This window comes from Erinaceus europaeus, chromosome 10 (genome assembly GCF_950295315.1).
Source record: "Erinaceus europaeus chromosome 10, mEriEur2.1, whole genome shotgun sequence".
NCBI lineage: Eukaryota > Metazoa > Chordata > Mammalia > Eulipotyphla > Erinaceidae > Erinaceus > Erinaceus europaeus.
In genome coordinates, this window is record NC_080171.1 from 80,245,333 (window position 1) to 80,268,095 (window position 22,763).

Consider the following 22,763-nt stretch of genomic DNA (forward strand, 5'->3'; position numbering starts at 1 on the left):
ACACCTACAGACATCTAATCTTTGACAAAGGTGCCCAGACTATTAAATGGGGAAAGGAGAGTCTCTTCAAAAAATGGTGTTGGAAAACTTAGGTTGAAACATGCAGAAGAATGAAACTAAACCACTATATTACACCAAACAAAATTTACAAAAGTAAATTCCAAAAAATGACTTGGATGTTAGACCAGAAACCATCAAATACTCAAAAAAAAATATTAACAGCATTCTTTTCCATCTAAATTTTATCGGCATCTTCAATGATACAAATTCTTCTTTTTTTTTTTTTTTACCTTTATTTCTAATTGCATAGAGACAGAGAGAAACTGAGAAGGGAAAAGGAGAAGGTAAGAGAGACACCTACAGCACTGCTTCACCACTCATGAAGCTACCCCTGTAGGTGGGGACCAAGAGCTTGAACTTGAGTCCTTAAGCACTATAGTGTGTATGTTTAAACAGATGTACCACCACCTAGCCCCCAATGGTAAAAATTCAATTGCAAGCAATACTAAAACAAAAATAAACTAATGGCACTACATCAAATTAAAAAGCTTCTGAACAACAAAGGATGCCACCACCCAGAGACCCCTTATAAAATGGATGATCTTTACATACCATACATCAGACAAAAGGCTAATCACCAAATGTATGAAGAGCTCACCAAACTACCACCTGAGGAAGTAGACCAGGTAAAAGGTCCAGAGGTAATTTTCAGAGAAAGTTTAGATGAAAATTGCCCTCACCTAGGCAATCCTCAGAACATATTTGTTTCGGAGGCAGATCAATCACCCAGTTTCACAAATCCAAAATGACCAACACCAAGGCACATTATTGTAAAATTATCAAAACTCTACGACAAGGAGAAAAAATTGCAGGCTGCTAGGGAAAGGAAAGAAGTTACATAGAAAGGGAGAAATATCAGACTCTCATCAGATTTTTCTTCATAAACCCTAGAGGCAAGAGTGGAATGACATATTCAAGGCACTAAAAGAAATGGAATTTCCCACGAATTTTGTATCCTGCAAAATTATCTTTCAAGTATGAGGGAGAAATAAAGGTATTCCCAAATATTCAAAAACTAAAGGAATTTACCACAATCGACCACATCTTACAAGAAATACTGAATGGAGTCTTACAGGAAAAGAGGAAACAAAGGAACACATGTTCTCATCAAGGTGGACAGCAGTAGAATAGAAACAAGAATGCAATAAAATAGGAAAAAACAAAAAGCAAATAGAGAAGAGAATTAAAAGACAAAGAAGCCCTATCAATGTTTATTAATCAAGATCAACTTAAGAAAGACTTTTCTAGACACACAATGCTAGTTATTACACACATGTAACCACAAAACAGGGAACAGAGATTTACAGAAAACACAAGAAAAATATGAAGAATTCACTACAGAAACTTATCCACACAATACGTTAGACAGAAACAAATAAGTAAAGATACATCAATTTAAAATAAAGTCAAAACAAAAATCAGAATGGACCTAAGTAAACCATATGTTTCAATAATCACCTTAAATGTGAACGGCCTAAATTCACCTATCAAAAGACTCAGAGTAGCTAAATGGATTAAAGAACAGGATCCATCTACTATATGTCTTCAGGAAACAAAACATATAAAGAAAAGACAAATGGAAACTGCATATAAGAGGTTGGAGCAAGATGTTCCAAGCTAATAACTTTTTTCTTTTAATTTTTTATTTATAAAAAGGGAACATTGACAAAACCATAGGATAAGAGGGGTACAACTCCACACAGTTCCCACCAACAGAACTCCATATCCCATCCCCTCCCCTGATAGCTTTCCTATTATTTAACCCTCTGGGAGTATGGACCCAAGATCATTGTGGGATACAGAAGGTGGAAGGTCTGGCTTCTCTAACTGCTTCCCCGCTGAACATGGGCATTGGCAGGTCAATCCATACTCCCAGCCTGTCTCTCTCTTTCCCTAGTGGGGAAGGGGTCTGGGGAAGTGGAGCTCCAAGGCACATTGGTGGGGTTATCTGTCCAGGGAAGTTTGGTCGCATCCTGCTAGCATCTGGGAACCTGGTAGTTGAAAAGAGAGTTAACATACAAACCCAAACAAATTGTTGACCAATCATGGGCCTAAAGGCTGGAATAGTGCAGATGAAGTAATGGGGGGTCCTCTATTTTGTAGATACCAAGCTAATAACTTATATAAAAAATAAAGGGCAGGGACAGATATCCTATTCTCTGATAAAATAGACTTTCAGGAAAAGAAAGTAACCAAAGATAAAGAAGGACATTACATAATGGTTAAAGGATCAATCCAACAAGAGGATATAACCATCATAAATATATACGCCCCCAACTCAAAACAAACAATGTATTCAAGGAAGACAGTGATAGCAACACAATAATAGGAGATTTCAACACATCACTCACAGCAAAAGACAGAACATCTGGACAAAAAAATAAAGAAATAGCAAACTTAAATGAAACCATAAATGAAATGGAGCTAATATATACAGAACTGTCATCTCAAAAGTTATGGATATGCATTCTTCTCAGTTGTTTCAATAGTATTTTAATCCCTGAGTTGGAGCTCAGTGGTTTAAAAGCCTCTTTTTCTTCCCTGTAGGGTATGGGAGCCTGAGAGCTTTTAAACTACAAGTAGACTTCTTAGCTTAATCACTGACTCCTGATCAAGAGATAAAGCAGGGTGTGGTAGAGATACTCCAGTGGTTATGCAAAGAGATTTTCACAGCCCCATCACTATGCCACCGAGGTATAGGTCTTCTCCTGAGTTTCCTGGCTAGATCTCTGTCCCCTGGTGTCCCTCCCTTGCCACTGCTCCAGACTCTGAGGGCAGTAGCAATGGAGACCCAGAGTTGCACTTGGTGAGTCTCTGGGGAGTCCTCTCCTCCCCTCAGCTGTCCCCTTGTTGGTGGAACAGACTGGAGGTGGTGTCTCAACTGACAAACTGCCTGACTGTTACCAGCCACTTAATCTCTCCCTAGGGTCCTCTCTGTCACCAGCCACACGTTTTTGCACTCACCGGTGACCTGGTAGGTTCCTGTAGTCCTTCCAGTCCTGTCTCATTTCGGTCCCAGGTGGTCTCCTTTGGTATTCCTAGTTTATCCGGGAGAGAGGAGAGGAGAGGAGAGGAGAGGAGAGGAGAGGAGAGGAGAGGAGAGGAGAGGAGAGGAGAGGAGAGGAGAGGAGAGGAGAGGAGAGGAAAGAGATCTGCTGCTGCTTGTAGCCCCTCCTCTGGAAGTCCCTCTGCATTCTTCTCAAGTACACATGCAACATTTACAAGGATTGACTATATGCTGGGCCACAGAGACAGTCTAAACAAATATGTAAATATCAAAATTATAAAATGCATCCTCTCAGACCATGAAGGTGTGAAACTGAAATCAACCAAAAAAGGAAGAGAAATTTCCCCCAAAAGCCTGAAGATTAAACAGTATGCTGCTGAACAATAAATGGGTCATTGAAGAGATCAAAAAAGAAATTAAGAATTATCTCAATACCAATATAAAAGAAGAAACCAGTTACCAGATCCTATGAGATGCAACAAAAGCAGTTCTGAGAGCAAAGTTCATAGTAATACAGGTCCACATTAATAAACAGGAGAAATCACTAGTAAAACATTTAACAACCCACCTCAATCAATAAGAAGTGGAGCAACAAAAAGAACCAACAGTCAGCAGGAGACAGGAAATAGTCAAAATCAGAGCAGAAATCAATGAAATAGAAAACAAGAAGACCATTAGGAAGATTAATGAAACCAAGAGCTGGTTCTTTGAAAGGATAAACCACTAGCTACACTCACCAAGAGAAAAAGAGAGAATGCTATGGTAAAATCACTCAAAAACGAAAAAGAAGATATTATAAAAGATGAGGTAGAGATTCAAAAGATTATTCAAGAATTTATTTTTTAATTTTTATTTATAAAAAGGAAATACTGACAAAAAAACATAGGATAAGAGAGGTACAACTCCACACAATTCCCACCAACAGAACTCCGTATCCCATCCCCTCCTCTGATAGCTTTCCTATTCTTTATCCCTCTGGAAGTATGGACCTAGGGTCATTATGGAGTGCAGAAGGTGGAAGGTCTGGCTTCTGTAATTGCTTCCCAGCTGAACATGGGCATTGGCAGGTCAATCCATACTCCCAGCCTGTGTCTCTCTTTCCCTAGTGGGGCAGGGATTTGGGGAAGAGGGGCTCCAGGACACAGTGGTGGGGTTGTCTGCCCAAGGAAGTCCGATTAGCATCATGTTAGCATCTGGAACCCAGTGAAAGAAGAGTTAACATAGTCAGCGGTCGTGCGGCGGGTTATGCGCACGTGGTGCGAAGCACAAGGACGAGCGAAAGGATCCCAGTTCAAGCTGCGGCTCCTCACCCGCAGGGGAGTCACTTCATGGGCGGTAAAGCAGGTCTGCAGGTATCTATCTTTCTCTCCCCCTCTCTGTCTTCCCCTCCTCTCTCCATTTCTCTCTTTCCTATCCAATAACTACAACAATTTTTTAAAAAAAGGGCACAAAAGGGAATACAAAAATTTTTTAAAAAAAAAGAATGTTAAAAAAAAGAAGAGTTAACGTATAAAGCCAAACAAATTGTTGATTAATCATGAACCTACTTGCTTCCCTGATCCAGCTTTCTGGTTCTTTTTCCAGCCGTGACATCATCTCCCCAGACAATAACTTGGATCCACCAACATATCAGATGTCAGGCTCAGGAAAAAAAAAACAAAACTAGCATAGTCATGGACTCTTTGGAATATAACTAAAATAGGACTACTAACCATCTACAAAACAGAGACCCCCCGCAACTCTTCAAATGGACTATTATGCAAGAATACTACAGACATCTTATATGGAGCCAAATTTGACAACTTAGAATAAATGGACACATTCTTAGAGTCATACCTATTACCAACCTTGACACAACAGGAAGTAGATAAACTTAACAGGCCAATAATTAGTAAAAAAAAAAAAAAAAATTGAAACAGTAATCAAAAGCCTACCCAAGAACAAAAGCCCAGGTCCTGATGGCTATACCAATGAATTTCACAAAACAATCAAAGAAGAAAAAACACCCATCCTCCTCAAACTCTTCCAGAAAATAGAAGAGGGAACACTCCCAAAGACATTCTATGAGGCTAACATCACCGTGATCCCCAAAGCAGGAAAGGACCCCATCAAAAAACAAAACTATGGACCTATATTCCTGATGAATATCAATCCAAAGATCCTTAACATAATCTTGGCTAATCGAATACAACAATATATTAAGAGAATAATCCATCAAGATCAAGTGGGATTTATCCCTGGGAAACAGAGATGGTTCAACATCCATAAGTCAATAAACATAATCCACTATATCAACAAAAGGAAAGATAAAAATCACATGATTCTATCAATTGATGCAGAAAAAGCATTAGACAAGGTGCAACACCCATCTATGATAAAGGCCCTCAAGAAACTGGGAGTGGAAATTCTTTAACAATATGATAAACCCATGGATAACATCATAGTCAATGCGAAAAAAATTGAAAACTTTTCCCCTAAAGTCAAGGAACTAGACAAGGGTGCCCACTCTCGCCACTTTTATTTAACATAGTCCTAGAAGTCCTTGCCAATCAGACAAGAAATGCAATCAGACAAGAAAGAGATATCAAAGGAATCCAAATTGGAAAAGATTAAGTTAAACTCTCATTATTCACAGATGATATGTTGGTATACCTAGAAGACCTCAGAAACTCTGCCCAGAAACTACTGGAAATCATCAATCAATTCAGTAAAGTAGCATGCTACAAAATCAATATCCATAAATCCGTGGCATTTCTCTATGCAAAAGATGTCAGAAGAAATGAAACTGAAGGAAGCAATACCATTCACAATTGCACCCAAGAAGGTCAGATACATAGGCATAAATCTAACAAAGGATGTAAAGGACCTTTTCAAGGAAAACTATAAGACACTTAAAAGAAATAGAGGATGACAAAAAGAAAGGGAAGAACATCTCCTATTCATGGATTGGGAGAATATCATTAAAATGGCAGTTTTGTTTTTTTTATTTAAGAAAGGATAAATTAACAAAACCATAGGGTAGGAGGGATACAACTCCACACAATTCCCACCACCAAATCATATCCCATCCCCTCCCCTGATAGCTTTCCCACTCTCTATCCCTCTGGGAGCATGGGCCCAGGGTCATTGTGGGTTGTAGAAGGTGGAAGGTCTGGCTTCTGTAATTGCTTCCCCGCTGAACATGGGCGTTGACTGGTCGGTCCATACTCCCAGTCTGTAAAATGGCAGTTTTGCCAAAAGCAATCTGTAGATTCAGTGCAGTCCCTATTAAAATCCCAATGATATATTTCAAGGAAATTGAACAGATTATTAAAAAATTTGTGTGGAACTATAAAAAAAAAACCATGAAAGCAAAAACACTCCTAAGGAAAAAGAAGAAAAGTAGAAGCATCACAATATCCAACTTCAGGTTCTTCTTCTAGCATTTGCCCTTCTTCCGTAGCCAGTCAACAGCGTCAGGTTGAGCCTGATGCAAAGTTTCGAGACCACCTTTGAATCTGGAGAGGTGGCAGTCGTTGACTATGTGGGTCATAGTCTGTCTGGAGCCGCAGGGGCAGTTTGGGTTGTCTCTGGCTCCCCAGCGATGGAACATAGCGGCGCACTGGCCATGGCCTGTTCGATAGCGATTGAGGAGGGCCCAATCATAACGTGCTAGGTCAAAGCCGGGTTGACGCTTGCAGGGGTCTGTGATGAGGTGTTTGTTCTTTACCTCAGCTGACTGCCAACTCTGTTTCCAAGAGTCTGGAACAGAGAAGTTCAGTGTAGGCGTAGGGGACCATATTGGGTGACGAGACGTCAAGCGTTGGACAGGGTGGGCGAAGATATCCGCGTATATTGGCAGGTCTGGTCAAGCGTAGACGTGGGAAATGAACTTAGATGATGCCGCATCCCGACGAATATCTGGCGGGGCGATGTTGCTAAGAACTGGCAGCCATGGAACTGGAGTGGAACGGATGGTTCCAGAAACTTCAGGTTATACTACAGTACTGGAGCAATAATTATCATATGGATCAATGGGATAGGGTAGAGAGACCAGAACACAATCCATACATCATGTACAGACACCTCATATATGACAAAGATGCCAAATCTGACCAATGGGGAAAAGAAGGTCTCTTTAACAAATGATTTTGGTAGAACTGGATAACCACATGTAGAAAAATGACACTAAACCACCAATTAACGCCATACATAAAAATTAACTCAAAATGGATCAGAGATCTGGATATCAGACCTGAAAGTATAAAATACATAGTGAAACATGGTGAAACATTTCATGAAATTAACACTAAAGACATATTTGGAGACTTCATCCCATAGGCAAGGGAAACAAAAGTAAGATTGAACAAGTGGGACTATATCAAATTAAAAAGCTTCCATATGGGAGTTGGGCGGTAGCGCAGCAGGTTAAATGCACATGCCATCAAGTGCAAGGACCTCAGTAAGGATCCTGGTTCAAGCCCCCAGTTCCCCACCTGCAGGGAAGTCACTTCACAGGCGATGAAGCAGGTCTGAAGGTGTCTATCTTTTTCTCCCCCCTCTGTCTTCCCTTCCTCTCTCCATTTCTCTCTGTCCTATCTAACAATGATGACATCAATAACAACAACAATAATATCTACTACAACAATAAAAAACAAGGGCAACAAAAGGGAAAAATAAATATAAAAAAATATATAAGAAGCTTCCATACATCAAAAGAAAACTCCATAAAGATAAACAGGAAACCCAGCAAATGGGAGAACATATTTGCACATCATACTTCAGACAAGCACCTGGTATCAAACATCTATAAAGAACTCATTCAGCTCAACAAAAAGAAAAAGAAAAACCCAGTAAAAAGTGGGCAGAGGACATGCATAGACAGTTCTCCAAAGAAGAGATAAGTATAGCCCACAGAAATGTTCTAATTCACTTATCACCAGAGAAATGCAAATTAAAACCACATTAAGATACCACCTCATACCTGTAAGAATGGTCTTCATCAGCAAAACAGAAAATAAATGTTGGAAAGGATGTGAAGAGAAAGAAACTTTAATGCTGGTGGGAATGCAAACTGGTAAAAGCATTATGGAGAACAGTATGGAGAATCCTTAAGCAAATACAGATGGAAATACCTTATGACCCAGCAATCCCACTCCTAGGCATTTATACAAAAGAGATAATATCACTACTTCAGCATGTTCATAGCCGCATTATCTACAATAGCAAAACTTTGGAAGCAACCAAAATGTCCCTCCACAGATGACTGGTTAAAAAGTTATGGGACATATACTCAATGGAATACTACTCAGCAATAAGAAAGATGATTTTACATCCTTTCGGATAAAATGGATGAAACTTGAGAATATTATGCTTAGTGAAATAAGCAAGGAGGGAAAGGATAACTATAGGATGGTCTCACTCATATATGAAATTTAGAGAACTGAACACATATACCTATACTAAACAACAAGACACAACACAACCCATATTTAAATTGGGAAAACTATAGTGGTTACCTAGGGGGAGGGAGGAAGGCACAGACTTTTGGTGGCAGGGAAGATGTGAAACTCTTGTCCTATCACTATTTAGTCCTATCAATAACAATATGACATGTGGGAGGGTGAATAAATTTAATATCTCAAGTTCCCCAACTGCCTAGACCATAGCCCTAAGCACAAATACTAGCTCTTTCTAATATTTATCTTAGATTTGCAAAATGATCAAACTCTGATAAGGGGATTGTTTATGGATCTCTAAAAATGTATTTGAAAATAAAGCTCTGCAAACATCTAAATCAACTATAGCTTTAGACCAGACAAATCAAGACCTTTTGACCTTGTAAGTATTTAAAAGACAAAGAGGTTAAGATAACGCTAAAAGGGTTCAAATCATAGTGAAGTCAAGTATACTAATATAAATACAAAAACCCCCAACTAACCTGGCTATAATAATTAATTATTGATATTTTAACTCTATCAGTCTTAAGACTATCTATCAGAAACCCCTTGAATCCTCTTTAAGACCTGCATTTCTCCTAGTCCTGGTACCTCTAGGATATGTCCATACTTCTTGAAATTCCTTCTTTATGATTCCTTACCAACATACCAACTTTGTCAACTTCAACCAAATCACTACTGGTGCTGCCACTCCACATTATGCTGCTATTGAAATCCTACTGTGGACTGCAATCAGAGATACCAGCCTAAGAAGTCAACCTCACAACTCTTCAAATCTGGTGAGACCTTTCCTAACACATGGGACTACCTACATCCAAGTTAGATGGCACATCATTTAACTAAGTAACAGATACCAGATTAGGCTAGTGTTTAAGGTACTGGATACAAGTGTACACACATCCATAAACACGGGGCAATCATATAACTCAAAGTAAAAGTGCATCATAAATTCTGTAATTGATTGGATTTAGACCAAATTAGAAGGACAGCCTAGCAGAAAGCCTAGCAGAAAGGCTCAAAAAGGACAGATCCCCAAAACCTAACTCTGGCTGGGATCAACAAATGATACTCAATGATACTCAATGCCTAAACAACTGAGAGAAATCTAAGATAATCAGATAAAGAGAGGACTACAAAAGTTGGATAAGGGCAAAATAAGGGTAAGATAAGGAAGGGTCCACTTAATAATGGACTGTTAGGCCAATATCACACCATATGATCATCTGGGGCCCTAGTTAGGGAATCCTTGGATTCCCATACACATATGATGGGCCTCAAACTCTAAAGGGAACCTCTCTCCAGTACCTCTGGTTGCTTCCATAAGGAACAGCATCCTGTGGTCCCTCTCAGGACCATAAAGCAATGATGATAGGGATAGCTCCAGTCTCTGAAGGGAGGCTGGGGGTCTCCTACCCTACCACTTGAAAAAGATTGGTCCTGAAATGAGTGTAGTCTGCAATGGTCCTCAGATATGACCATGAACTATAAGCTCAGACCAACAGGGACTTAGAGGCTATACAGGCTCTGGTGCTAAATATAATATGCATTTACATATGGACCCTGGAGCAGGTGGATGAAGGTAAATAGTTAATTTTAGCCACAGAATTTTTTTTTTTTGTAGGAATGGGAGCTACTCCCTTCCCTAATCCAACTTTATAGTCCTTTTCTCCACTCTAACACCATTCTCTCAGACAATATTCACATCCAACCTCAAGCTAGCAACAAAACTCAAGCAAAACTACTATAGTTGTATACCCCCAGGAACATGCCTAAAATGGTTTCTTCTACCCTAAACTCCCTAATCTCATCTGCTCTGATCCTACTTTTGGTTCCTGTTCATTAACCATCTTGTCTCAACTTAGGCCATGCCACCTTCCAGATACCAAGTTACAGATGCTACCATGATTCCATCCTGACTTCTCTTGGCAGACAACCTCACCAGTGTGTCCTGGACCCTCACACCACATCTCCAGAGCTCTGGTCCACTAGGGAAAGATAGAAACAGGCTGAAGGATGGAAGTCCAGCAGTGGTGCAGCGGGTTAAGCACAGGTGGTGCGAAGTGCAAGAACTGGCGTAAGAATCCTGGTTCAAGCCCCCGGCTCCCCACCTGCACCACTTCACAAGGAGTGAAGCAGGTCTGCAGGTATCTATCTTTCTCTCCCTCTCTCTGTCTTCCCCACCTCTCTCCATTTTTCTCCGTCCTATCCAACAATGAAAACATCAATAATTACAACAACAATAAAAATAACAAGGGCAACAAGAGGGAATAAATAAATAAATATTTAAAAAAAGAAAGAAACAGGCTGGGGGTATGGATCAACCTGTCAGTAACCATGCTCAGTGGAGAAGCAGCTACAGAAGCCAGAACTCCTACCTTCTGCTCCCCATAAAAAACCTTGATCCACACTCCCAGTGGTGGAGAAGTGATGGGGGAGTAGTAATAGGATGAAGATAAGAGGACTCTGCACTCCAGCTTCATCAGCACCCAGAGAGAGAAAAGGAAAAGGAGAGGGACATAGGGAGGTAGTTATGATGTCATAAGTGGCTTATCATTAAAAAAGATAGAAAAGAGGGGGCGCACCTGATTGAGCGCACACGTTACAATGTGCAAGGACCCAGGTTCGAGCCCCCGGTCCTCACCTGCAGGGGGAAAGCTTCACAAGTGGTGAAGCAGGGCTGCAGGTGTCTGTCTCTCACCCTCTCTATCCCTCCCTTCCCTCTCAATTTCTGACTTTCTCTATCCAATAAATAAAGATAATAAAAAAAATTTTTTTTAAAGATAGAAAAGAAAAAAGAGAGGATTGAATCAGAAAAAGAAGGGGCAACTATGTATAAATGTGGACATAGTTGTAGAGAAGATGGTTGGCCCATGTCTAAAACTTAGGGGTAACTGTGGTGGATTACAGTGAGGAGAATGAAGATTCAGAACCCTGGTGGTGGGAATGGTATAGATTCAAACCCCTGTCAACATGTAATTCTGTGATATAAAAATATTTTTAAAAATTTAAAAATAAAATTAAAACAGGACTAATGATCAAAATACATGAAGAGATCAGTAGATTGGTTATACAGTGTTTTTATTAAATAGTTTGATATGCAAACTAATATAGACTAATTGGCTAGTTTTCAATTAAGAAAAAAAAATGACTGACTATGCATTGAAGTACTCATTAATTCAGAACACTATGTTAATCATTTTCCCTAACTCCAAGAGACAACTTTGCTCTCCTAAACTACATTGGGAAAGTTACTTGCATAATGAGATTACACCCATACTTTATCAAATGCATATTTGCAATTAAGTACATTGTATATAAATAAATCAGTGCAAAGGTGATAAGTAAATTAAATTGTGTTAGTTTATAAAGGTGTCTCCTTCAAATATAGTTTGAAAAATATTTTACAAATACATATGCTGTGATAAAAACTGATAGATAAGAAACATATTGTTTTGAACTCTAGTATTTTTTCAAGCTTTTAGTATTGCAATACTACATTGAAATACTTAAGACAAAATTAAAACAAGTTTTTCTTTTTTATATATATATTTTTAAATATTTATTTTATTTATTCCCTTTTGTTGCCCTTGTTGTTTTATTGTTGTAGTTATTATTGTTGTCGTTGTTGGATAGGACAGAGAGAAATGGAGAGAGGAGGGGAAGACAGAGAGGAGGAGAGAAAGATAGACACCTGCAGACCTGCTTCACCGCCTGTGAAGCGACTCCCCTGCAGGTGGGGAGCCGGGGTTCAAACCGGGATCCTTATGCCCGTCCTTGTGCTTTGCGCCACCTGCGCTTAACCCGCTGCGCTACAGCCCGACTCCCTTTTTAAAATTTTTTTTATATATATTTTTAAATATTTATTTTATTTATTCCCTTTTTTGCCCTTGTTGTTTTATTGTTGTAGTTATTATTGTTGTAAGTTTTTCTATTACCCAAAAAAGAACTTCTTTTATAACTAGCAATTTTTTTTTTCTCCCGGGTTATTGCTGGGCTCGGTGCCTGCACCATGAATCCACCGCTCCTGGAGGCCATTTTTCCCCCTTTTTGTTGCCCTAGTTGTTGCAGCCTCGTTGCTGTTATTATTGCCATTGTTGACGTTGCTTTGTTGTTGGATAGGACAGAGAGAAATGGAGAGAAGGAGGGGAAGACAGAGAGAGAGGGGAGAGAAAGATAGACACCTGCAGACCTGCTTCACCGCCCGCCCGTGAAGCGACTCCCCTGCAGGTGGGGAGCCGGGAGCTCGAACCGGGGATCCTTACGCTGGTCCCTGCGCTTTGCGGCACGTGCGTTTAACCCACTGCGCCACCGCCCGACTCCCACTAGCAAATATTTTAAGAGAAGACATATTAAAAAATAAATCAAAGGATCTTAGAATAAGGTAGTATTACGTGGAATACATTATCTATCCCAGTTTGAAAAATATAGGTTACTTTGATGTTATTTTATCTTTTGTTTAAAAATTCCAAAAAAATCATAAAATGTAAATCAGGAAAAGGCTTTTGCACTTTCACTTCTATGGAAAATTCTGCTAATTATTTAAATTATGGTATAGATGTTGAAAACATCATTTCTCTCATAAAGTGAAAAATATATACAACAAAAAATGACCCAATCCAAAAATGGGTAGAGAAAAGAATATGAACAGTATATTCACCACTTAAGAGATCCAAATGGCCAACATGAAAAAAATGCTCCAGGTCATTGATTGTCAGAGAAATGCAAATAAAGACAACACTGAGATACCACTTCACTCCTGTGAGATTGCCATAAATGAGAAAGGATAGCAACAACAAATGATGGAGAGGTTGTGGGCGTATTTCTGAGGGGATCCAAGTTAGTCCAAACCCTGTGGAGAACAGTCTGGAGAACTTTCAGACTGTTAGTAGTGGACCGATGGGAGTTGGACGGTAGCATAGCAGGTTAAGTGCATTTGGTGCGAAGCACAAGGACCGGTGTAAGGATCCCAAGTCAAGCCCCCAGCTCCCCACCTGCAGGGGAGTCACTTCACAGGTGGTGAAGCAGGTCTGCAGGCGTCTTTCTCTCCCCCTGTCTTCCATTTCTCTCTCCATTTCTTTCTGTCCCATCTAACAATGACAACATCAGTAAGAACAATAATAACTACAACAACAATAAAAAACAACAAGGGCAACAAAAGGGAAAATATATATAAAGTGGACCTACTCTATGACCTGGCAATTCTTCTCTACAGGAAAATATATCTTAAGGAACCAAACACACTCATCCAAAAAGATCTGTGTATGTATACCTATGTTCATAGCAGCACAATTTGTAATAGCCAAAACTTGGAGGCTACCTAGTTGTCCTACAACAGATACTACTCTATTAAAAATGGTGAATTTACCTTCTTCACCTCATCTTGGATGGAGCTTAAAGAAATCATGGTAAGTGATTATCATGTTAAGTGATTATCTTATCAGCCCGAAAGAGAAGGATGAATATGAGATGATCCTACTCCTAGACAGAAGTTGAAAAATAAGAATAGAAGGGAAAACACAAAACAGAACTTGGACTGGTTTTGGTGTATTGCACCAAAGTACAGGGCTGGTGAGGGCTTAGGGGGGTGTTCAGGTCCTGGAACATGATTACCTGGAGGATTACCGGGGAAGGGGGTTAGCTTGTTATGTGGAAAACTGAGAAATATTACATGTGTGCCAACTACTGTATTTACTGTTGACTGTAAACCACTAATCACATAAAGGAAAAATAAAATATTAAATAAATAAATAAACAAACAAACAAATAAAAGAAACCGGCTGTGGGGTATGAATTGACTTGATAAATAAAGCCTATGTCCAACAGAGAAGCAATTATAGAATCTAGAACTCCCACCTTCTGCACCCCAAAAATAACCTTGGGGAGAAATGGTAGGGGAAATAATGAGAGGTTTCTGAACTCTAATTCCATCAGGACCCAGAGAGAGAAGAAGAAAAAAAGAAAGGGCAGTTGGAAGTAGTAATAGGTGCAGGTGTAACTTAGAAAGGAAGAGAAGGCAGGACCATAGAAAAGGTGGGCAAATATATATAAATATAGTTATAGAAATATTAATCAGCCCATATTTGTGACCTTGATAGAACTATTGCTGTGTCCAATAGAAGGAAGGGGGACACAGAACTCTGGTAGTGGGAATGATATGGAATTATACACTTTTTATCTCATAATTTTGTAAGTCAAGTGTACTGCACCAAAGTAAAAGACTCTGGGGTAGAGTGGAGGGCTCATGTCCTGGATCATGAAGGCAGAGGAGGTTCTAGTGGGAGTTGAATTGTTTATGTGGAAAACTGGGAAATATTATACATTTACAAATTATTGTATTTAACTGTCAACTATAAACCATTAATCCCCCAATAAAGAAATTTAAATAAAAAAAATTAAGTTGGGAGTCGGGCGGTAGCACAGCGGGTTAAGCGCAAGTGACACTAAGCGCAAGAACCAGCTTAATGATCCCGGTTTGAGGCCCTGGCTCCCCACCTGCAGGGGAATCACTTCACAGGTGGTGAAGCAGGTCTGCAGGTGTCTGTCTTTCTCTCCCCCTCTGTCTTACCCTCCTCTCTCCATTTCTCTCTGTCCTATCCAACAAAGACATCAATAACAACAACAATAATAACTACAATGAGAAAACAACAAGGGCAACAAAAGGGAATAAATAAATATTTAAAAAATTAAGTCAGTATTAAATCACTAATAAAAAAATGGAAAATGTTATTTTGTGTAACTATTATGCTATCTCCTCAGCCTTGGTGTTTCTTTATAAAATTGAATTATTATTCCCTTATTCTTGTACAAAAGAAACCATAAACACTTCCTACTTTCCTTTTCTTATTAATATACATCTTAAAGGTTCCTCTATATCAATGTATGGAGTTAATTCCTTTTAACAGTTGCACGAAATTCCATTATTTCCTATCATTGTCCCTTTAACTAGTTTCTTCTAAGAAACATTTGGGTTGTTTCTTGGTTTTTGTTATTATAAACTGAGCCACAATGAATGACCCTCTACATGTGTCATTTTAAACATATGCATGTTAGTTCATGAAATGAGTCCAGAGCAAAGGTTATGTAAGCATTTGCCAAGTTTCCTTCCATAGAGGCTGTACCATCTATATTCTCAATAACAATATTTGAGGGCCCATTTCTTCACCAGATCTTCTAAAAATAATACACTGTCAAATTTCTAGATCTCTCTAAAAATGATAACAGAAATGACACCTAATTTGCTTTTTTCTTAAAAGTGAGTATCTTTCATTGTGTTTCAGAATCACTGATATTATTTCCGCCCCCCCCCCCCCAAGAACTGTATTTTCACATTCTTTGCCTTCCCAGTTGAACTTGTTTTGTTTTGGTCAAAGTTCTAAAAAACTGAAAAAAGAAAAAAGGGAAGGGTTGACAGAAGGATGGGTCACTGGGTGAGCTTTTTTGTTAAACATAGTTCCAATAAAATTATTACTATGTAGGTGTAACTTGACCAAATAACCAAACAGTTTACATATAATAAAAAATACACATAAATAAATATATAATAAATTCTGAAATGGCTCTGAGAATGAACAGCAAATGGGTAATAAACTTACTTTTACTTGATATAAAATCATGAATTTTGTGGTGTACTGTACCAAAGCATAAAAGAAAGAAGGGAAAGAAGGGAAAGGAATGAGACTTGGGGGGCTTTGGGGTCTTGGTACATAATGGTTAAAAAGGACTTAAGTTAGGAATAAGAATGATTTATAGATATCAATCACAGGGAGATGAGAAACCATACCCATATTTTACCAACTGTGTATAAACCACTAACCCCACCCCAAATATAACAGTAAGAAAAATAAAATTTGATAGAGGGTATGGTGACTCACACAAACCATGTGACTGTGAAATTATACCCCTGAAATCTCATAATTTTTATAAAACTCTGTTAAATCTCTAATTTAAAAGGAGAAGAATTTTTAACAACATAATAATATCCTTTAAAGGCAAAAAAAACCGATTTAAAGTTATAGCAGGTGGTACTGACACAGAAATAAATTCAACACCAAAATAATATCCTTTAAAGGAAAAAAGAAATCTATTAAAAGTTATAGCAGGTGGTACAGACACAGAAATAGATTTGGAAAGCAAAAGAGAAAGTTCAGAAACAGACTTCAGTATATGACCCGTATATGATTCAAATCACTCGGAGAAATAACGGTCAATGAATATTATTACAAAAACTTTTCAAGCCACCTAGCAACAACATAAAACATTGCCCCCCACATCACTCCTTATTAAAACAAAGAAACTGAAGATGAATTAAAGACTTAGACATTTAAAATAAAAGACTGCATTTATTAGGTTGGGATCAGCAGATGCAATATCATTTGGTATGAACTGAGAGAAGCATGCAGGAAAGTGAGCCCCACTCTAGAGGTTCCAGGACTGGGGAAATATAGGATTTATAGAGGAAGTGGGATGTTCCTGCTGTCTTAGGGTTTAAGAAGGCAATAGATAGTTATTGCTATAATATTATTTGGCAATTGGGTTAACTTGGAAAATCCCTTTGTTAGGATTTGCTGTATCATACACAATATCACCATAATTTATGTCCTTTGATATTATTTGTATATAGCTGTGCCATGGGTAGCTTCTATTCTCCCTGGTCTAATCTTTTAAGAGAGTCAGCATATCAAAGACTCAACCTATGGTCTATGCATTAAAAAATTTGAGACATTCAATCAAATTTTCCCCTCATATTAATTAGTGATTTTTATGACTACAAATTAAGTTTACATAAAAACACCATTCCCACTACCAAGAGACTGTGTCCCATCCCAACCACCCCAACAACCAACACCACCTCCACCCCATGAAGCTGAACATCCACCCTCACACTCAACCCAGGGTTTTTACTTTGATGCCATACTCTAAATTCAGTCAAATCCTGCTTTCAGTTTCCCTCTCTGTTCTTTCTCAACTTCTGTTTATGAGTGTGATCATCCCATATTCATCTTTATCTTTCTGACTTAGCTTACTTAACATAATTCCTTCTAGCTCCATCCAAGATGGGTCAGAGAAGGTGAATTCATTGTTCTATATATATTCATTGTTCATATATACCACAACTTTCTCAGCTACTCATCTGTTGTTGGGTACCTGGATTACTTCCATGTTTTAGCTATTACTAATTGTGCTGCTATGAACATGGGTGTACACATATCTTTTTGGTTGGGTATTATGGAGTCCTTGGAGTATATCCCTAGGAGAGAAATTACTGGCGTGCTGAAGTCTCCCACTATTATTGTATTACTACTGATGTATTTTTGTAGGTCTTTCAGTAGGTGTTTGATGTATTTAGAAGGTCACTTGTTGGGTGCAAAGATATTAAATCTTCTTGGTTGACTGATCCTCTAATCATTATGTAATGGCCTTGCCTATCTTTTATTACTTTATTTAATTGAAAGTCTATGGTGTCAGAGATGAGAATGGCTGTTTCTGCCCTTTTTGTGGTCCATTAGCCTGTATGATAGTTTTCCATCCTTTCACTTTAAGTCTGTGTTTGTCTTGTTGGGTCAGGTGGGATCCTTGCAAGCAGCATATAGTTGGGTTATGTTTTCTGATCCATCCTCCCACCCAATGCCTTTTAATGGGTGAGTTTATGCCATTGATATTTATTGATATTATGGATTTAAGGTATTGCAGTGCCATTATTCAATGATTTTTTATTTTCTCTGATATGTGGCAAGTAGTATGGTGATGTTCTTGTTTATAAGAGCTCTTTTAGAACCTCTTTCAGGGCAGGCTAGGTGATGGTTGCCTCCTTTAACTGTTACTTGTCTGAGGTTTTGATCCCTTCATCTAGTTTGAGTGAAGTCTAGCAGGATATACGATCCTTAGTTGAAACCCTTTTTCATTGAGGGCTCGATAGATATCTTGCCATTGTCTTCTGGCTTTTAGAGTTTGAGTGGAGAAGTCTGCTGATAGTTTTAAGGGTTTTCCCCTATGTGTGACTTTTTGTTTTTCTCGTGCAGCCTTTAGGATCCTTTCTTTATCCTTACTTTTTTTCATTGTAACTATAATGTGTCTTGGTGTCTTCAGGTCTGGATTGCTTCTGTTTGGGACTCTCTGGGCCTCTTGAACCTTAATGTTCTTTCTGTTGCTTAGGTTTGGGAAGTTTTCTTCTATTATTTCCTCTAGGGTGTTTACTTCCCCTTCTTCTGGCAGGCCAATTATACAAATGTTACTTCTTTAGAGATCATCCCATATGTCTCTGTTGTTTTTTTCATTGTCTCTCAATCTCCTTTTGAGCTCTTTTACCTATTTCTTTGTTTTCTCTAGCTCATCCTCTGTCTAATTCTGTTTTCTGCTTCTGTTAGTCTTATATAACTTTCAGTTCAGTTATAGTATTAGCTTGTTCTGCTAATTGCCCTTTTAGCTCAGCTGTATCAGCTTTCAGTTCTCTAATTACTTCAAGATAGCTAGTATTTTCCTTGAGGGTCTCATCTGTTGCTTCCCTAATTCTGGGAGCCCTTTCCTCCATAGTTGTCTTCATTTCTGTGATTATCAGGTTTATTATTGTTTGCATACTTTTCATAGCTATGGTTACTTCTGACTGATTTGGAGTTTCTTTTGGGCTCCTGTCCTGATTAATTGTGGTAGCAGTTTTATTTGTTCTTAATTTAACCATTTTTTTATTGATGTGTTTTTTATTTTTCTGTTCTGTTGTTCTTCAGTTGTTGTGTTTTGAGTACAAGCCATGCTATACTAAAGCCCTTTCACAAGTACAGTCAGAAATATCAGAAATTACAACAATATCAAAACAGCACCACCAGTCCAAGAAAAAATAGCACCCAAACCAAAAGAAAAAGAAAAAGGAAAAAAGAGAGAGCAAGAATAGCAATTATGAAAATCTACTGTCCACTGTAAATTCCAGGGATAGCAAGAGGAGAAAGGGAAATAGGAAAGACATACACACACACAGTCCACTCTGAGTCAGATTTCTTCCACAAAATAATTCCCAAATAAATATCAGTGAATCAGAAAGCAAAAGAAGTAAGAAAATTGAAAACAAAGAAGCAGTGAAAGGTTGTTTTTTTTTTTTTTTAATTAGCTAGGAGGATAGTAAAAGGAAAGTGGAGAGAAATACGTTCCTCTCACAATGGATAGGACACTCAGTCACCTATCAATTGGAAAAAAAAAAAAGCAACAACTGTTAATTTTGGTCAACCTGAAGGAGGAGAAGGGAAAAGGGACACTTGTACATAATAATAGTAATAATAATAGAATGAAGTAAAAAAAAAAAAAAAACAGCAGTCAGTCTGCTGGAGCTTGCCTAAGCAAAAACAGCCATTTATAAGAAGTATGAAAAAATAAAAAAAAACCTCCAACAAGTAGACTTTCCCAGACAGGACTGAGGCTCTGATTGCTCAGGTATTTTGTCACTCAAATAGAGATCCAACCACCTAAAAAAAAAAAAAAGGACAAAAAGAAAAAGTCTTGGAATGACACCACTGGTGAGCCAGGAATTTTGGTAAAGAAGACATTCAGAAATTACTCCCATTAACTGTTGCAGCAAAATCAATAAAATACCTAGGAATAAAGCTGACCAAAGAAGTGAAAGAATTGTATACTGAAAACTATGAGTTTCTATTCAAGGAAATAGAAACTGATACCAGGAAATGTAAAGACATCACATGCTCATGGACCGGAAGAATTATCATCAAAATGAATATTCTCCCCAGAGCCATATACAAATTTAACACGATACCCATCAAAGTTCCATCAAGTTTCTTTAAGAGAATAGAACAAAAACTACAATCATTTATCTGGAACCAGAAAACACCTAGAATTGCAAAAACCATCTTGAAGAAAAGAAACAGAAATGGAGGCATCACGCTCCCAGATCTCAAACTATATTATAAGGCCAACATCATTAAAACAGCCTGGTACTGGAAAAAAAATAGGCACATAGACCAGTGGAACAGAATTGAAAGCCCAGAACTAAACACCCACACCTATAAACATCTAATCTTTGATAATGGGCCCAAAGTATTAAATGGAGGAAGGAGGCCCTCTTCAATAAATGGTGCTGGGAAAACTGGGTTGAAACATGCAGAAGAATGAAACTGAACCACCTTATCTCACCAGAAACAAAAATCAACTCCAAATGGATCAAGGACATGGATGACAGACCAGAAACTATCAAATACTTAGAGGAAAATATTGGTGGAACACTTTCCCACCTAAACTTCAAGGACATCTTTGATGAAACAAACCCAATTGCAAGGAAGACTAAAGCAGAAACAAACCAAGGGGACTACATCAAACTGAAAAGCTTCTGCACAGCCAAAGAAACTATCACACAAACAAAGAGACCCCTCACAGAATGGGAGAAGACCTTCACATGCCATACATCAGACAAGAGACTAAATCACCAAAATATACAAAGAGCTCAGCAAACTTAGCAACAAAAAAGCAAATGGCCCCATCAAAAAATGGGCAGAGGATATGAACAAAACATTCACTTCAGAGGAGATCCAAAAGGCTAACAAACACATGAAAAATTGCTCCAGGTCGATGATTGTCAGAGAAATGCAAATAAAGACAACATTGAGATACTACCTCACTCCTGTGAGAATGGCATACATCAAAAAGGACAGCAGCAACAAATGCTGGAGAGAGTGTGGGGACAGAGGAACCCTTTTGCACTGTTGTTGGGAATGTAACTTGGTCCAGCCTCTGTGGAGAGCAGTCTGGAGAACTCTCACAAGGCTAGACATGGCCCTTCCATATGACCTAGTAATTCCTCTCCTGGGGATATAGCCCAAGGATTCCATAACACCCAACCAAAAAGATGTGTGTACTCCTATGTTCATAGCAGCACAATTCATAATAGGTAAAACCTGGAAGCAACCCAGGTGCCCAACAACAGATGAGTGGCTGAGAAAGCTGTGGTATATATACACAATGGAATACTAGCCAGCTATTAAGAACAATGAACCCACCTTCTCTGACCCCTCTTGGATGGAGCTAGAAGGAATTATGTTAAGTGAGCTAAGTCAGAAAGACAAAGATGGGTATGGGGATAATCCCACTCATCAACAGAAGTTAAAAAGAACAGAAAGGGAAACTAAAAGCAGGATTTGACTAAATCTGGAGTAGGGCACCAAAGTAAAAACCCTGGAGTGAGGGTAAGGGTGGACATTCAGCTTCCTGGGGCAGCGGGTGGGTGGGGCTGGGTGGGTGGTATGGGACTCAGTCTTTTGGTGGTGGGAATGGTGTTTAGGTACACTTCTATTAATTTGTAGTCATATAAATCACTATTTAATTAATATGAGAGGGAAAAAATTGATGTATGTCTCAAACTTTTTAAAGCACAGACCAAGTCTTTTTAATACATAGGCTGAGTCTTTTATATGTTGACTCTCTCAAAAACCTAGACCAGGGAGAACAGAAGCAACCAGTGGCACAGCTATATACAAGATGTTAGGTATTATACAGCAAATCCTAACAAAGGGACTTTTCAGAGTTAACCCAATTACCAAATAATGTGATGATAACAATAACTATCCATTGTCTTCTTGAACCCTAAGACAGCAGGAACCTCACATTTCCACTATAGAGCCTATATTTCCCCCAGTACTGAAACCTTAGGGTGGGGCTCACTTTCCTGCATGCTTCTCTCAAATCATATCAAATAATATTGCATCTGCCGATCATGACCTAATCAACACAATGAGTGCCACCTCAGCATGCTTCTCTTCAGACTGTGTCCAGAGACTTCAGGTGTGGAATGGCAACCCTTCATTCAGCTTCATTACTCGGGTGAGACCTTTCCTTTCATAGTATTCTCTAATTCATTCCATTCCAGGTGGTTCACTTCCTAACAAAGTCCCCAGACCTAGATATAGACCAGGTCCCCTGAGATAAAGCATATGTTCACACCTATCCATAAATTAGGGCAAAATATATACCTGAAAGCAAAAGTACACAATAGCCTGCAATGAGTACCCCAACACTTCACCTGCACTATTCCATCCCTTAGGTCCATAATTGTTAACAATTTGTTTGGCTTTTTATGGTAATTCTCTTTTCAGCCAACAGGTTCCAGATGCCAGCAGGATGCTGACCAGACTTCCCTGCACAGATGACCCCACCAGTGTGTCCTGGAGCTGTGCTTCCCCAGTGACCAACCCTACTAGGGAAAGAGAGAGGAAGATTGGGAGTATGGATGGACCAGTCAACACCCATGTTCAGCGGGGAAGCAATTA

General features: G+C 38.8%; 1 protein-coding gene across 4 annotated transcripts in view; it reads right to left on the reverse strand.

Moving 5' to 3' along the window:
- Positions 1 to 22,763, reverse strand: part of SUSD1 (sushi domain containing 1) — a 325,163-nt gene that overhangs the window by 130,691 nt on the left and 171,709 nt on the right. For 2 of the 4 annotated variants that reach the window (XM_060199941.1, XM_060199942.1), the window contains exon 14: positions 3,025 to 3,098. The exons of 1 other annotated variant lie outside the window; for it this stretch is intronic. In XM_060199941.1, coding sequence (XP_060055924.1) covers positions 3,025 to 3,098 — 74 coding nt within the window. Of the gene's footprint in view, positions 1 to 1,921; positions 2,052 to 3,024; positions 3,099 to 22,763 lie in introns of those variants that run through there. One more of the 4 variants, XM_060199944.1, reaches the window with a different exon arrangement.